Raw genomic sequence first — 16,123 nt, 5'->3', positions numbered from 1 at the left:
AGAGTATACACAAAACAAACAGTAATAAATTAATCAAACTTAAAGTCTGACCTCATAAATGCAGCTTAATCATTGCTTTAATCTTAACCATCAAACAATATCAAATTACCAACTAAAAATAAATTCTTCCTCAAATTTCACAGAAGCCAACAACCATGCATCTGATAGAAAACGAATTACTAGTATGCTGGAAAAAAAAAATGAGGATAGAAATCCAATTACCAGACAAAAGCCTGTTAACTTGCTCACCTTTTGTAAGGAATCTGGAAATGATTGTGGAAGCATATATCTACAGTTGATTTGAACAAATTTTTTTACAGTTACTCAAGAGTAAAGAGATAGGGGCAGATATCTAGATTGAACAAATCTTTGATCCCACTTGCACCTGCATATCCAGCAGAAAAGAAGATATGTACAGTTGATTGGAACAAAATTTTCTACTGTTACTCAACAGTCAAGAGTCGGGATATCTGAAGATAGACCATCTGAGTGTATCCATTGAATACAGCACATTCAAGCCTTGTTAGACCGGGCTTTCGGAACAAGTCAAACCTGCCATCTTCGATGATTGGATCTGGAGCACGGGCAGGGTCATATCTTGTTTGATGAGTGAGTGAGGGACCAGCCACTGGTGGGAGCTCCCAATAGACATCTAATACCGACTCCACAAACATGTTGTTCCGAACATGTTCATAATATGATATGGCCTCGCTGCTGCGATTAAAATCATCATGCATGTGCCCTCTGATGCCCCACCATGCATCACCCGTCCCACATAGATCATCTATGTCTACGGCCTTCTTCCAAAAAAATTTCCTTCTCTCTCTAATCCTTGCTTCATCACAATACCTAGAGCAGCAGTGCCCCCCACCTGGACAAGAGGAAATAGCAGCTGAAATAGGTTATCATAATAACAAAAGAAGCTTCAAGTGGAGATAATATTAATGGTATATATAGATATTGCGCATATTCCATTCCTTGCTGCATATTGCATAGTATGATAGAGTATTTACATATCACAAGTTCACAACAAGAGCCTAGAGCTTTATAATTTACAAAAGCAGAGAAAATTTGAGACCGGACTCCTACAAAATATACTTTGTTTTATGATTTTATTCAGGAACTGGTGTCACATTTCTTTGGAGCTTTTCCATCAGCACAATTAGCCAAAAGTATGACTTTTCATAGTTTACAGATAATGGAAGTTAATGAGAAATATGTTCACAAAACATGACAAACGGATCTCTCATTTTCATAGAGTGGGAAATCTGTGCCCATAAATTATGAGTACTGGAGACAGGCTTTGCACAATATGCCAATATTTTGGTGGAAGTTTGCAGGCAAGGTGCATCTATCTAGTTACGAGGGAGTATGATCCAGACAGTAAGCAGACTGATGAAGCTCCTACTACGCAACAATGGTTGAAATGGTGGTACAAGAAAAGGAGAGAAGATATGAATCTGGATTTGTATGCCGAATAAGGAGGAATCTTTCTCCTAACTGAAGATAGATGAAGTAGTGATCTGGGAGAGAACCTTAATAATTGCATACTTGCATGACAATACTTAGACATTAACATGCTAAAATGGTGGAAGAGAAGAATCGTGGAAGATTGATCCTCAGGACATTAAAGTCCTAACAATATATACTTGCTCAACAGCACAAAAAGTAGTCTTCTTTTATATGATTACACTTTGCCAGAACCCATTCTGGTGGATAATTTATATAACACTCAGTGGAAGATGAAAACTAGAAAAGACAAAATGCTATTTGGGCTTTCTTACGATCATGAGAACCTCTTTAGATGATCACCTCTTGATTACTTCCAGATGAGATCCTAGATGACATTTGCTATCTTTGGCCAACAGTGATGAAGCCTCTCTGGGTCTTTGAGACTCTTCAATGTATCTATTTTGAGCGGCTGAAGATTGCATTTGACCAAAATTCAAGATATTTTGTTGCTTGATGAGACCGTTTGCATCTCAAGTTTCTATAATGCAGAGGTGGCAGATGCTTTTTGGTAATGTTTCAGGAACTAAATGGTCTAACATTAATCAATTCGTATGTCTCAGTCTGCTTTTATTACTTTTTTGGTGTTGTCTGCACATAGAACTGCTGGTGCTGAAATTTTTCATTAATTTGATAAAGAGAGAATCTCATTAGACAAATATATCCCGTATACAAGTTGGTTGAACAAGGTTTAGAGTCTTCAGACACAATGCACAAATTGCCTAATTGTCTTCACTTATCCGAAAGCATTTTATAACAAAAGGGGCAATATTGTAAACTAACATGTGCAATTACATGCACCCAGAAAGTCACTATTGTGGAGGTTGATCAAACAAGTTTCAGAGAGAGAAGAATACTCCTTGGCCCCGACATTTTTAGCTTGTATGACTTCTAAAGCCTCCATTCTTAATGACTGCACATCTGCGCCACCTGCGTTGCATTTACAACTTTTGTTTACTTCCTCCTTCAAGAACCAATACCTCTTTAACCAAACTAGCTCGAACGCCATGTGAAAGATTTAATGCTCAATGTGTTTATGAGTTATAAGCTCTGCACACAACCATGTAAGTCCCACAGCATCTTATGCATTCATGTCTCAACACATCATAGCACACATGCGACTACCTACCACTGATGTTCAGCTTGCAAGCATGGTCAATTGGTCAGTAAGGTCCATGATCATTTGTGCTTGCCTTCATCTATCATGAACTTTGTACTCAAGCATGGATCTGAAGCCCATGTCACCAGCTGCTATTACACCCATCTCTGCAGCAGCCACTCTGACCACTAGCTCAACCATCAGCTCTAGGAATGACATCTGCATCTACCCAGTCTTATTGGTGAATAGCATATTATTGATAAATATATTTGCTCCTATCTAATGCTTAATAACCGGAATCTTCTAGCTAGGGTAACACAGCCACTTTGGAATCCTCCCAAAGCCACACCCCTACCTTAAGCACTTCCATATTAAAAGTGTTGCTAAAATATCTGCTTCCCTACACCCGCTCTAGCATCCGCTCCCAATTTTGGCAACTAAGGTCTGATGACATCTAGCTATGCCTTTCATCCTCACTAGACTTTTCTAGCTTTTGTTTGCAGTAGAGTAAGGCCTGTGGGTCCGAGCTTCTTTTTTGAGAGTCAAGCTTCTCATCAAGATGAGCATGCTATCATGGAGCATCATTATGGGTCTATAATAATTCCCTTTTTTTTGCATATTGGAGATCAAGACTTTATATCACAGTTTCATTATTTCTAGTATTTTCTAAATATTTTCTTTTTTTCCTCATACAAAGCTACTTAGGTTGCTTGTTCTTTGATTTCCTATGCCTCCTACGATTTTTTTCTTGCACTACATCAAATCTCATTAATGCACACAATTTTTTATTGTAAGATTTAATGGTTTGGTCATCATGACTCCTAGAGAAGCAAGTATTATAATAATTTGATGAGCAAGGCACTGCCTGATACCAAGAAAATGAAAGAAAAGAAAGATAAATCAGCAGGAGAAAAGAAAAGAAGAGGCAAGGCAAGCTAAGGAAATTAAGTATTTCCTCATGTTTAATTAAAGTAAGAAAATTGCCAAGAAAGGTGTTGGGAAAGTAGTTAAGACGTGACAAGATTTTCTTGAGCCACTTGCCTACTTTTCTTTTCGACTCAAAAATCACTACCTTTTGGTGAAGAATTAGGCTTGTTAAGAAAAAATTGGCCTTACATTTTCTCTTTAATTTTTCTCGTAATGGATTTTCTCTTGTTTGGAGGTACATCAATTTATGTGGAAATATAAAAATTTAAAATATATTCATTTCCAGTAGTTTTGTATACTTTTATATTTGCTAAAACTTTATTGAGATTTAATTCAGATTTATTGGAAGCTAGTTCAAAGTTAACTAGACTCAGCTGAAAGCAAATTTAGCGGAGATCTGCATTTTTTGAATGCTGAATGTCCCTCTCCAATCATTAGCGTCCAGCATTCAAAATTGAGGCAAAACTCCTATTTCACAAGACGAATAACTTTGTATGTTTTGCCTCTCCATGAGAAACTGCTATAAATTTTTTTTGTAACTTTAAATCTATCACGATAGTGGCCTCAATGGTAAAAGTATATCAAAATAGTAGACAGGCTATCACTGACTGAGTAACTCTCCACAAAAAAGGCAGTAAACTCTTCTCGGTTAACCAAACTGCTATCACTATGCAAGTAGATGTCCATCACGTAGTCCCAATCATGCACTCTTAAATATCTCCCAAGTAAAGGTTAGAATATTAAATAAGAAGCCTCTCTGGATCACAACCTGACAATGCCACACTGACAAATGAGCAGCTAACACACATGCAAACCCTAGATAAACTAAACAAGGATCAAGGCAAAAACTATGAGACAAAAACAAGTTTTGCACAAAACTATTTTCAAAAAGGGTGTAACATGTATACGATGATTATAAGCAATTTAGGCATCCTATTTCCAACCTTAAATCTCATCACCTTGATTAGAAACATCCATGATGACCAGGGATATCAGATACAATTGTCTCAAAGCCTTGCTGCTTATATAATTAGATTGAGAAGAACAAGAACCTTTGACAACCAGCAAGTTATGCAAATATCATCAGGTGAATCAAGTTTGCATATTGCACATAATACCAGAAAATCTAGTCCACTGGCACCACAAGAAGTCTGATAATCTTGCGAGTTAAATCATTTTGACTCTTTACTGTCTCAAGTGTTAAATGGAACTTCTTTTACAGGTGCCACTGACTAGTCAAGCTCGTAGTCAACATGTTCCAAAACATTTAAACTATTTTCTAAATTTTGCTTTCTACAAACGCAGGAAACATAATGTGTAAGTAACAAGTTGCAAGCCTAATTATTTTGTCAAATTCCACATAAAATTAAAATTCCCAAGTAATGATATACAGTCACTCTTTTAGGAAACACAGATCTGAATTCCCAAATCTTCATATTGATGTTTTCCTCACCAAAGTTCTAACCATCCACCTTTTATCTCTTCAATGCAATTTCTTCCTCTCATTCCCCATATATGGAAAATAGTTGAAAATTCTATTCCCTATTTTTATTTGGATCACTCTCGATCTGATTTCATGCCAAAGACCTCATTAAGTCCTCATAATGTCCCTTGCTTTCATCATTTCCCCTTAAATAAACCATCCACTCCCTTTGTTGAAATCGCCAATTTTATCAAAAATCTCATTAATCTATTCAACTTCATTTAACAAGTTTCAACTTTCACACCACATGACTGGTAAAATTTTCATTGTAGCAAATCAACCACAGAATCCAGGGAAAAACAAAGGAAAAAAAGGAGAAAATCCTATTTATGATCAATTCTGAAATCTCAAAATATCCACGAAAAAAGAAAATCCAAAAAGAGAAAATCCTATTTAAGACAATTCATAGAGCTCTATCAGTCTCCATCAACATCCTTCTTTCAAGGTATGTATCCCACTAGGAATGTCTTCTCAAGGGAAATATACACAAAGCAGAGCCCATTGCAAACAAATATAGAAATATTTTTTAAATGGAAAAAACAAAACTGAGAAAGGTGTTTTTCTAAGTATAGACATAATTAATGTGCTTCCGTGCAGGTTGTTGTAGCTCAATAAAGAGGACAAATACAAGGCAGCTTCTAGTGTGAAACTAGGTGATCAAACTTTAGGGCAAAATCTAGCAGCATTGCTATGTTCTTCATCATGGTCGGTAACGATTCAACAGTTTTAGTCCACCGTAACTAAAGAGAGCAAGAATCTATGTTACCAAAAGTCTACAAGAATCACACAAGTAGCAAAACCAAAACCTGTTTTGCAGTATGATATTGTTTATGAAAGGAACAAAGTTGACGAGGTTCAAGACAAACAATTGATTAGAATTGGGAAAAAGGAGGTCCATGCCCAGATATTGACTCTTACGAATTAAAAATGAAAACTTAGGTTTACAAGGACTATTGCATATGTTGTTGAGAATTGAAATGTAAAGTTGACATTGAGGAATCTTAATATGGAATGACCCTATATGTCGTATTGAAATCATGTGTGTTAAAGGAAACTGTACATTTTTTAAGGGAAAAAAAGAACCTTTTTCATGAATCAACAATTCATTTCTAGTTCAATTTTTTAATGAGAAAATAGTCACATGGCTTATATTTTTTTACATCCATTAATAGCATTAAAGTTCTTTTACAGAATTAATTGATGTGGACCCCAATGAAGGTTATAGGAGTTTCTCATATAGCAGTAACCTCGAATTCAGGTTCTTTGTACTTGCAATCTTTTGCTTTTCCCTTTTTGTTTCCTAATGCTGAACTTAGACATTAAAAACATCATTGGGTTTTGTTCGGCTTGCTGTCCTTTTAGAGGAAAACTAGGCCATATGCTCCAGACTTCTGATGTTCATACGTTATCCACTTATAACTTAATAACTTTGTACTAGTCATAACAAGATTAGAGATGGCTTTGTACATTATCCACTTAATAACTTTTTGCTAGCCATAACAAGATCAGAGATGGCTTCGCCATACTTTTTGCTAGCATCAATAGATCTCTTTTTTTTTATAAAAAAAGTACATCCTAACATAACATATCAGGAACGTTGGAAATATACTTGCAAGATTCCTCAGCACTTCTTATACATGGAGGGCAAATAACAACAAGCAAGATTATTCTACCAGAGAATGTGGTCTCTCCTGATTCCTATATCTTAGTTTAACTATATTCTTTAGTTACTTTCTTGTAAGTTAACTTTAACTATCAGTCATCCAAGATAGTACATTATGAGTAAGTCAGTGGAAAAATACTAGAACAAGCAATGCTCAGCCAATGACATAAAAAATGAAAAGACCAAGATCACCTGCTCAGTGGACAGTCATGAAAAAGATCACTCATAAAAAGAAATACGCATGAAGGGTTAAAAGGATAAGAGCAAATAGCAAAAGCAGGTACCTCTTATGTGAAGCTGATCACAAATCTGCCTCAAGGAATAATGGTCACCAGTTCCAGTGTCGTAATTGTCGTCAAATATGACATGCCGAAAGCCAGCTTCCAGAGCCTGCTCCAATCTGTCCAATGGAACTGAGAATGAAAACCCAGATTTGTGGGTGAAATATAAAAGGATAGGATAGAAAAAACTGAGAGAACCTTTGAACCCCATGTCTCGTGGCCCCATGCTTCACATAATATACTGACATATTAAGAATCAGAATGTGTTTGAAAGCACTATGATAAATTACAATGAGGAAAAAAACTACTAAAGATCTACAAGAAGCGGAGAAGAACCTAAAGTAATGCATGCATAACCTCCAAAGAAATTAGAAAAACGAAACAGAGCATCAAAACCATGGAGAAAGGCATGATTTGATAAAAAATTTAGGCCAATATCTTGCATAATAACCAAAACTTGTAAAATGTAAGTAAGGATCAATTGCATCCCTTGAATATGAAATCAGGTTTCAGCAGGAAAGATAGTTACCTTTTCAACGCATTTTGATGATCATCAAAGAAGACGAGAACCCGACTAAGATCCGAAATCCCATGCTTTTCCATGACACATTCCCAATCAACACTCCCAAAATCTGCAAAATCCTTCCCAGCAAAATATGTGCAGTTCTTGTCAACATAGGCTGGTCCTTTCCTCAGATACTTCTCTGGGTGGTGAGGTGATATCGATATGATCGGTTTCTTGGGCATTGCCTGTCGAAGGACCCATGTGGAGTGCCCCTTGAAAGCACCACTCTCTATCATCAGATCTGGTTTGAGCCAGCGTGTCATGAACCATAACCCAAAGCTGTGGTCGAAGCCCATCCCATCCTTGTTGTTCTTGACTGGACGATTTTGATATATCGGCACAAATTCCTCCAAGCCTTTGAGCAGATCCTTTGAAGTCCATTCCACCGTCTTTCCATGTTTCGATCTACCTGTTGCCAGCAACAAGAATTAAGGAACTACATAACAAGAATTTAAGGAGCAAGCTGCAGGATTGATGATCATATCAGTGCCATTTGTTTGTACGATTCCAGACTATGTACAGGTGCATTGTATTCAATCTTTGATGCCTTCGGAACAACCAACAGAATGCTCACCAAATGAGATTCTTACGTGTAGAACTAGAAGAGCATGGACAATCAAAGAAAAGACACAAACCCACTAAATCCAGTACACAGTAGAACAAGTAAAGAAAACTCCGGGAAAACTACCACAAGGACTTATTGATTCAAGAAAAAGAAGTCACAATGATCAAGTAGCAAACTCAAAGAAAGTTTCCGCAAGATAGTTGTTATAAACGTATGTATGTATATTTTGTAATATCATCGAATACTTCGGGAAAAAAAACCTCTCTTAAACGCGAACCAATCCAAGATCCTAAGAAGGTGGCGAGGGGAAATCCAAATCAACCATGGGGTCATGAAACACAAGAAAGAAATCAAGAACTCGTCGGATAACCCACGAAAGAGGGAAAAAAAGAACGTTAAATCAATCAAGAATCAATGCCTTCGGAAACCGAGACAAGTAATCACGCAAAGATCGGGAGGAAAGAAATAAGGGCTTACACCAGGGCACGCCGAGGAATCCGAACTCGGAGGCGAGGCCGTCGATGCTGTCGACCGAAGAAGTTGTGCGGGGGACGGATTCGAAGGAAGGAGAGGCGCAGAAGCGGTGCGGGGAGTGGGAGATGAATTTGGCGAGGTGGAAGAAGAGGAGGAACAAGAAGGCGGAGATGAGGCACCGCCGCGTGCTCACGTTCCTGGCGAGCCTGGCGGCGAGGGAGGCGCGTTTCCTGGTCTTAGACTCGTCGACATCGTCGTCGTCGCCGCCGCCGCCGCCGCCGGGGGCCGCCACGGCCTCTGCCTCGCCCGCCGGGGACCTACGAGACGAGAGGCGGCCCTTCGCCATCGTTCTCTCTTTTTTAGTTCCCTCGTCTGGGCCCCAGAGTGAAGTGAACCGTTAGAAAGGATAAACCGTTGCTTAAATAGGGAAGGATCAACGAACCGGATGGAACGACCAGGGGATGGGGGCCACCGCCACCGTTGTTGATTAGTTGGTAACAGCTGGACGGAGGAAGAGTGTTTTTGAGTTGAGCGGCAATCAAATAATTATTTGTGAGAGAGGAGTGAGAGAGAGCCGCGTCAATAGTCATGCGGTCTTGGGGAGATTTCCTCAAACGGGTGTTGGGTGGCTCTGATGGTCGACAGTAGGGCTAAGGAGAGGGAGACGGGGAGGCCCGGGTAGGGCTAAGGAGAGGGAGACGGGGAGGCCCGGGGGGTTGGGGCGCCAGCCCCTGGGGGCCGACTCGAAGGGCGTATCATGGGCGGCGGTGTCTAGGGGCTCGGCGAATCAAGGTCGATGGACACGCCACCAGATTTCGGAGCGGGAGCTGGGAGCTCTGAAGACCTGCTTCACGGAAGTTCTGGAGATCCCGGAGGAGAGGTTAGAGATGACCAGGAAGGAGTGGAGGAGTACCTCTGTTTTTATGCAAAGTGTGGGGCGGAAGGTTCCGGCGGAGTGGGTTGGGCGTGAGCTGAGAAGGATGGGGAACCTGGACTATAACGTCGAGGTCGTTACAATGGCCGACGACGTCCTGGCGGTCCGCTTCGCCTGTGAGGAGGATCGGGAGGCCATGCTGGTGAGGGGGCCATGTTTAGTGGCCGGACAGCTTCTCACGATGGAACGGTGGAAGCCAAACTTCATCACCGGCTCTGGTGGTGCTGGACGGGTGGTAGCTTGGCTCCGCCTCCCACGGTTGCCGTTGGATTTCTGGGCTAAGGAGACATTGATCCAGATTGCAGCGACGGCGGGGAGACCTTTGGCTTTAGACGCAGCCACCGATCAAGGGAGGAAGAGGGGGTTTGCACGGGTTAAAGTGGAGCTCGACATAAGAGCTCCTCTAAAGCCGGGAATATTCATGAAGGGAGCTAAGGAGGGATTAGAGAGGAAGATATGGCAGGAGTTTGTGTACGAGAACTTACCTGCCTACTGTTACAGGTGCGGCCGAATCGGTCATGAGGAGGCGGCTTGTGAGTTCTCTTCCCCGGCGACGGGTGGAATGGAGGCTGGAACTGGTAGTAATGCTCGATGTCCAGATACTGGGAAGATGTCAAGGGAAGCGGGAGATCCTCTGATCTACGGCCCTTGGCTCTCTATGAGCTGGAACGAGGGCATCGGAGCTCCGAAAGGGGGGAAAGGGAAGATGATGCAGACAGGGGCAAGCACCAGTGTGGGCTCGGCTCCGGCGACGTCTGCGGTGAGTCCGAGTGAGGGAGATGGGGGGCCGCGGCTGCCCGTTTCACCGCAGGATTTGGAAGGTTGGCAAAAGCCAACCAAGGTGGCCAGACGGAAGTCGCCGGAGAAGCTAGCTCAAGGCGGCTCGTCCGTGGAGATGGACGGAGGCTTGAGTCAATCAGGTGAACAGGGTGAACCCAGCTGTGACTCGGTGAGGGGACTCGGTGGGGGGACTCGGCCGCCCTCGTTGGGCCAGGTGGACCTGGGAAGGGCTGGGCCGAGCCCAAGTCCGCTCAAAAGGGCCCGGAGTCCGTCTAAGGTCCACCGGGCGCTGCCAACGCGTGGGCCGAATCCGGCAGCCGGGACGCCATCTGTGACCGGCCCGAATGCTGCACCGAGACGAGATCTTCCCCCCCCGGGGAGATGGGTTCCGCTCGGCCGGAGGTGGCCGCCGGCGGAGCAAGAGTTCGCCGCCACCCCATGTGGCGGCGGACATGGTTACGATGAGGCATGCGGAGGAAGGAGGGGGCCGACGGCAGGGGGAGAGCATACCTTTTAGGCAGGGGCTGGCCCGAGCGGCGTCGGTAGCGGCGGAATTGCTGGCGGCGGTGACCGGTGAACCGGCGGGAGTGGTCGCTGGACCGTCGTCTCAGGTGGGAGTCGGGGAAGCCATTGAACACGAGGAGGTCACTCTTTCCGGTGTGGTACGACCCATGGCCATGGGGGTTTCAGTGGAAAGGGAGGAAGACGACTCGTGCCGTTTGGTACACCAACCAGGCGATAAGAAGGGTGCTGGGAGCTCCCTTTCCTTTGACGCCCTGGTGGGAAGCAGGGTCTGCGGCCCAGGATTGGAGGAGAAGGCATACTGCGGTGCTGGTAATGGGGAAGAATTCAAGTTGATGTCGGTGGAATCTGAGTGCCAAATGGCACAGGTGCTGAGGGGGTCACACCAACAGACTGTTCAGCAGCTGCTGGCCACTGCTAAGGGTGTGATGCACAGTGACTTGGAGCAGGGAGGAGCTGTGCTGTGTAGTAAGGAAATGGAGTTGGAACCTAGAAGCGGCAGCGGCCCGGGGGAGGTGGGCTGTGCCGACGCACCAGGTGCACCATGAGAGCCCTCCTTTGGAATTGTCGGGGTGCAGGTAAGCCCTCCTTTGCCCCGGCTTTCCGCAGGTTGGTGCAACTGCACAAACCTGAAATTTGTGTTTTGTTCGAGACCCGGCTCTCTGGGCAAAACCTTCAGAAGGCCCGTGCGGCGATACCGAGGTCATGGGGTTTTTATGCAGTGGAATCTCAAGGACTGTCGGGAGGTATTATAGTGACTTGGGTACAGGGTGACTACCAAATTGATGTTTTCAATGTTTGTAAACAGGAGGTCATCTTAGTGATATCAGAGGATAATCGGAGCCCGTGGGTTTTAGCAGCTGTGTATGCCAGTACAGACTATAGAGTGCGGAGGCGGTTGTGGGCGGAGGCGTCTCAGCTTATCACTCAGGGTTATCCCATGTTGGTGGCAGGTGACTTCAACTGTATCACGGATCCCCAGGAGAAGATGGGGGGGAGGGCCTTCACTTATAAGAGGGAAATCAGAGAGTTTCAAGATTTTATAGCGTCAAATGGACTGATAGACTTGGAATTTTCGGGACCAACATTCACATGGTGCAATAATCAGCAGGGGCAGACCCGGGTTTGGGAGAGATTGGACAGAGTCTACGCCACAGCGGGGTGGGCCCAGTGTTTTTTTGACTACCATGTCCGTCACTTGCCGAGGATTGCGTCCGACCACTGCCCCTTACTGGTTAGTACCGATGCAGCTGTCTCTTTTCATTCCCCTTTTAGATTTGAGAAGTTCTGGACATGTTATCCTCGGTCCTGGGAGATTGTGAGGGAGGCATGGAATGTACCGGTGAGAGGGGATGCTATGTATCGTGTGTCTCGTCGGTTGGAGCTGACAAAAAGAAGGTTGAGAAGGTGGAACCGTGAGGAGGTAGGGAATATCTTCAGGAGGATTGAGGAGTCTGAGGAGGCTATTGCTGGATTACAGGCTCAGGAGGCCTTGGGAGGGAGTTTGGTAGAGGAGGAGATGGGGGAGCTTAGATCTCTACTATCCTTACATGATTCTCTCTTGAGACAGCAGGAGATCTTTTGGAGACAGAAATCGAGGGTGCAGTGGATCCAGGAGGGGAATCGAAATACTAGGTTTTTCCACCAGTCGGCAGTGATCAGGAGGCATCGGAACAGGATCAGGGTAATTAGGGATGAGGATGGGCAGTTAGTGGAGGATCCAGATTTGATTCGGAGGGTGCGGAGGGTTTCTTCTGGGCCAGATGGTCTGAGCAGATGGGTACTGGGAGCTCAGGGAGTATTGTAGCGCCAGTGGCACGGGTGGCAGAGGAGGATATAGTCGCACTGTCTAGGCCGGTATTGGATTGTGAGATTAGGGAGGTGATGTGGTCCCTTGAGGGGGACAAGGCGCCGGGTCCGGACGGCTTTCCACCGTTATTCTTCCGGAGGTACTGGATGATTGTTGGTCAGGGGGTGACGGCGGCCATACAGCAGTTTTTCAACACAGCAGTGATGTCTACAGATTGGCAGAGGACCCTAGTCACTCTGATACCGAAGCGTCAGGATGCTTCGGAGCCTAGTCACTTTCGCCCGATCAGTCTCTGTACTACCTTGTACAAAGCGACGGCGAAGTTACTAGCTGTCAGATTGAGGATCATACTTCCGAGATTGATCAGTCCGGAGCAGGGGGCTTTTGTGGGAGGACGGAGTATCACAGATAATGTTCTTATTGCCCAGGAGTTTATGTATGATCTTGGCAGGGCGTCGAGTAGGAGGAGTCTGATGGGGGTCAAGCTTGACATGGAGAGGGCATACGATAGGATGAGGTGGGATTTTGTACAGCAGTCCTTGCAGGGGTTTGGATTTTCCGAGGCATGGATCAGATGGATCATGGGGTGTATCAGAGGCCCTTCCTTTGCCATTTTGGTAAATGGAACGCCATCACGGTACTTTGTGTCCTCTGGTGGGCTGCGTCAGGGTTGTCCCCTCTCCCCATTACTGTTTATTATATGTGCAGATGCGCTTTCCAGGACCTTGCGGCAGGCAGTGACCACCCAGGAGCTAGAGGTTTATAGGCCCGTGCCGGATGCCTCCCCGATTTCTCATCTACTATTTGCCGATGATTGTCTTCTGTTAGTCCGTGCGACTAGACAGGCAGCATGGATCATTTGGACGATCTTGCGGGATTATTGCTCTATGTCTGGTCAACGGGTTAATTTATCTAAATCAGCAATTTGTTTTAGCCCGAAGACCAAACCAGATGTGAAGACCGCTATACTGGAGATTCTGGGGGTGGGAGAGCAGGAGGGCACATTAAGGTATTTGGGAGTCCCTATCTCTGGTCAGCGTCTGCGCAGCAGTGATTGCACCTCTCTTGAGATCAGTATCCGGCATAGGCTGGAGGGGTGGCAGATACACTCTCTTTCCATGATGGGCAGGATTATACTGGTACGGTCAGTTCTTTCCTCGATCCCGATTTACTTATTATCTAACTCTCTTATACCGGTAGCTACAGTTAGGAATATTGAGCAGATCTTCAGGGATTTTATTTGGGGAAGGACTGGAGGCAGAAGGGGTATCCATCTTATGGCTTGGAAGGTTGTATGTCAGCCGACGAGATATGGTGGTTTGGGTGTGCAGTCTTTGGTGGCGAGGCGTGAGGTTCTAGCTGCACGACACGCTGCTAGAGTGGTGTTGGAGCCTGATGGCATGTGGTCTTCACTTATGAGGGCCAAGTATGGCGATCCAGTGCCGGGTGCCCGGTCGGGGCGACGCCACTCACCGATATGGAGGGAAATTTGTGCTAGAGCAGGGTTGGTGTTCCCGGAGATTAGATGGGCCATTGGTGATGGTCGATCTATTGATGTGTTAGAGGACCGGTGGGTGACGGAGCAGCCTATGAGTAGACTTCCGATTACAGTGGACACATCGAGGTTAGCCGGTCTCAGGGTCAGTGACTTGATGGAGCCGGAGGGGGACCGCTGGAGGATGGAGCTGATCATGGAGGCTTTCGGGGAGCAGTTGGCAGAGAGGATCCTGGCCCTACCTATTTTTGCCCAGGGAGGGGCGGATAGATTAGTCTGGATGCCGACAGGGCGATCGCAGGTGCGAGCCAGGGATATCCACACATTATTGAGCCGAGAGCCAGCACGACAGATAGAGGGAGGATGGATCTGGAGGATGCGGATTTACCCGCGTGTGGCGCTCTTCATCTGGAAGGTAGCGTGGGGTTGCCTACCGACCAGGAGCTTACTGGCACGGCGAGGGGTGAGGATCACTCAGTGTTGTGATGAGTGTACGGAGACTGAGGAGACGATGGATCATGTTCTTTTGCAGTGCCCCAGAGCTAGGGGCATTTGGAGCCGATCGCCCACATTGCTACCCCATTCAGTCGAGTCGACACAGGATTTGATTCATTGGTTGAGAGTGGCTATGCGGCGGCCTAGCACGGTTGAGGCCGGGATCCGGGGGGCATATTTGGCTCATTCTATCTGGCTGGATAGGAACGCCGGCATTTTTGAAGGCAGGCGGTTTCCCCCGCGGATGGTGGTGGACAGAGCCATGCGTCTTGCTAGGGAGGTTTCTACTGCTGCTTTTACTTTCTCTCCTGAGATGGCCAGGGACACCTGGGGTACTCTTTCTGCTGTCACAGCGCCCAGGTTCGCCCTAGTCTCTTGGGTACCCCCACCCCTTGGTCATCTCAAAGTGAATTTTGATGGTAGTAGGTCGGCTGATGGGGTGTCAGGAGGAGTTGGCTTTGTTATCAGAGACCATCTCGGTAGTTTGATAGCAGCTGGTGGCTGCCGCGCGCCGGGATTTACCGTAGTTGGTGCGGAGCTGCGGGCAGCCTGGGAGGGGATATCCTATGCGAGGCGGGTACTGCGTGCTGAGCACATTTGCCTTGAGGGAGACTCCTCTGTGGTGATAGAGTGGATTCGGGGAGTGGACAGATATGGAGATGATCATCCTCTCATCCGTGAGATTCGGAGATTGGCTCAGGAGTTGAGCGTCTTCCAGGTTTCACATGTTTTTCGGGAGGCGAACAGTGCAGCAGACTGGGTCGCCTCTTTTGCCGCTCGGCACTCCGAAGAGGTCATTTGGACATCGTTAGGAGATATTCCTTCTACGTTGCACTCTTTACTTTATTTTGATATGGCCGGATGTACTCAATTTAGAGCTATATGAATTGCCGTTTTCACCAAAAAAAAAAAAAAAAAGGAGTTAGGGGTAATAAAGTAGTTACGACTTGGCGGCGTTCCCAAAACATATGTGACATAAACTTATTGCGACAAGTCCAAAAATTAAATTCTTTTTAGATAATTCTATTCCGTCAGTGGAATAGAATTATCCTGTAAAATAGATGAGATTTTCTTTCAATTACATTTAAAATCTTTATCCATTCTTTAATCACACCAAAAATTGATTGAGCAAATTTATTCTTGCAATAAAATATGAACAACCACGAAAATAATTTATTCTGTGAAATATCCTATCCATCCTACAATAAAGGAGATATCTCTCCAAAAGTTATAATCCATACAAAATACAGTCTTAATATAATTCTATATTTTAGTGTTAAGTACCAGTAAAAGTTTTTTTTTGATATACTCGTAACAGCAACATGTATGACTTGAATTGAGTGTTATATTTTTTTTAATATTGGTTTTAGCAAAAAAAATTAATTTAATACTGTAGACAGCTCTTTAAAAAAAAAAAAGAATAAGCCCTTACACTAGCATCGAATAATCGCTATACACATGCTATGCAACTGCCAATTTTATTACTAAAGATTAAAAAAATTGTATTTCTATATCGACTAA

At 44.6% G+C, this 16,123-nt stretch overlaps 2 protein-coding genes across 3 annotated transcripts; one reads left to right on the top strand and one right to left on the bottom strand.

The window, feature by feature from the left end:
* Positions 1-250: 250 nt before the first annotated feature.
* On the bottom strand, positions 251-8,930 carry LOC103702544. 2 transcript variants are annotated; one of them, XM_039129077.1, is made up of 4 exons: positions 8,570-8,930; positions 7,492-7,936; positions 6,966-7,081; positions 251-871 (listed from the first exon to the last, which is right to left on the bottom strand). In XM_039129077.1, exons 1-4 carry the CDS (start codon positions 8,910-8,912, stop codon positions 444-446), a joined length of 1,332 nt encoding a protein of 443 aa, XP_038985005.1. In that variant the 5' UTR covers positions 8,913-8,930; the 3' UTR covers positions 251-443. The 2 variants fall into 2 exon arrangements, with proteins under 2 accessions (XP_038985005.1, XP_038985006.1); XM_039129078.1 differs by having other exon boundaries at positions 7,014-7,081.
* A 2,416-nt stretch (positions 8,931-11,346) lies between these two features.
* Positions 11,347-12,609, top strand: LOC120111727. Its single transcript, XM_039129598.1, has one exon. It carries the CDS (start codon positions 11,347-11,349, stop codon positions 12,607-12,609), a length of 1,263 nt encoding a protein of 420 aa, XP_038985526.1.
* Positions 12,610-16,123: the final 3,514 nt, after the last annotated feature.

The sequence above is a fragment of the Phoenix dactylifera genome, chromosome 8 (assembly GCF_009389715.1).
Source record: "Phoenix dactylifera cultivar Barhee BC4 chromosome 8, palm_55x_up_171113_PBpolish2nd_filt_p, whole genome shotgun sequence".
Lineage (NCBI taxonomy): Eukaryota > Viridiplantae > Streptophyta > Magnoliopsida > Arecales > Arecaceae > Phoenix > Phoenix dactylifera.
This window is presented reverse-complemented; position numbering and strand designations above follow the sequence as displayed.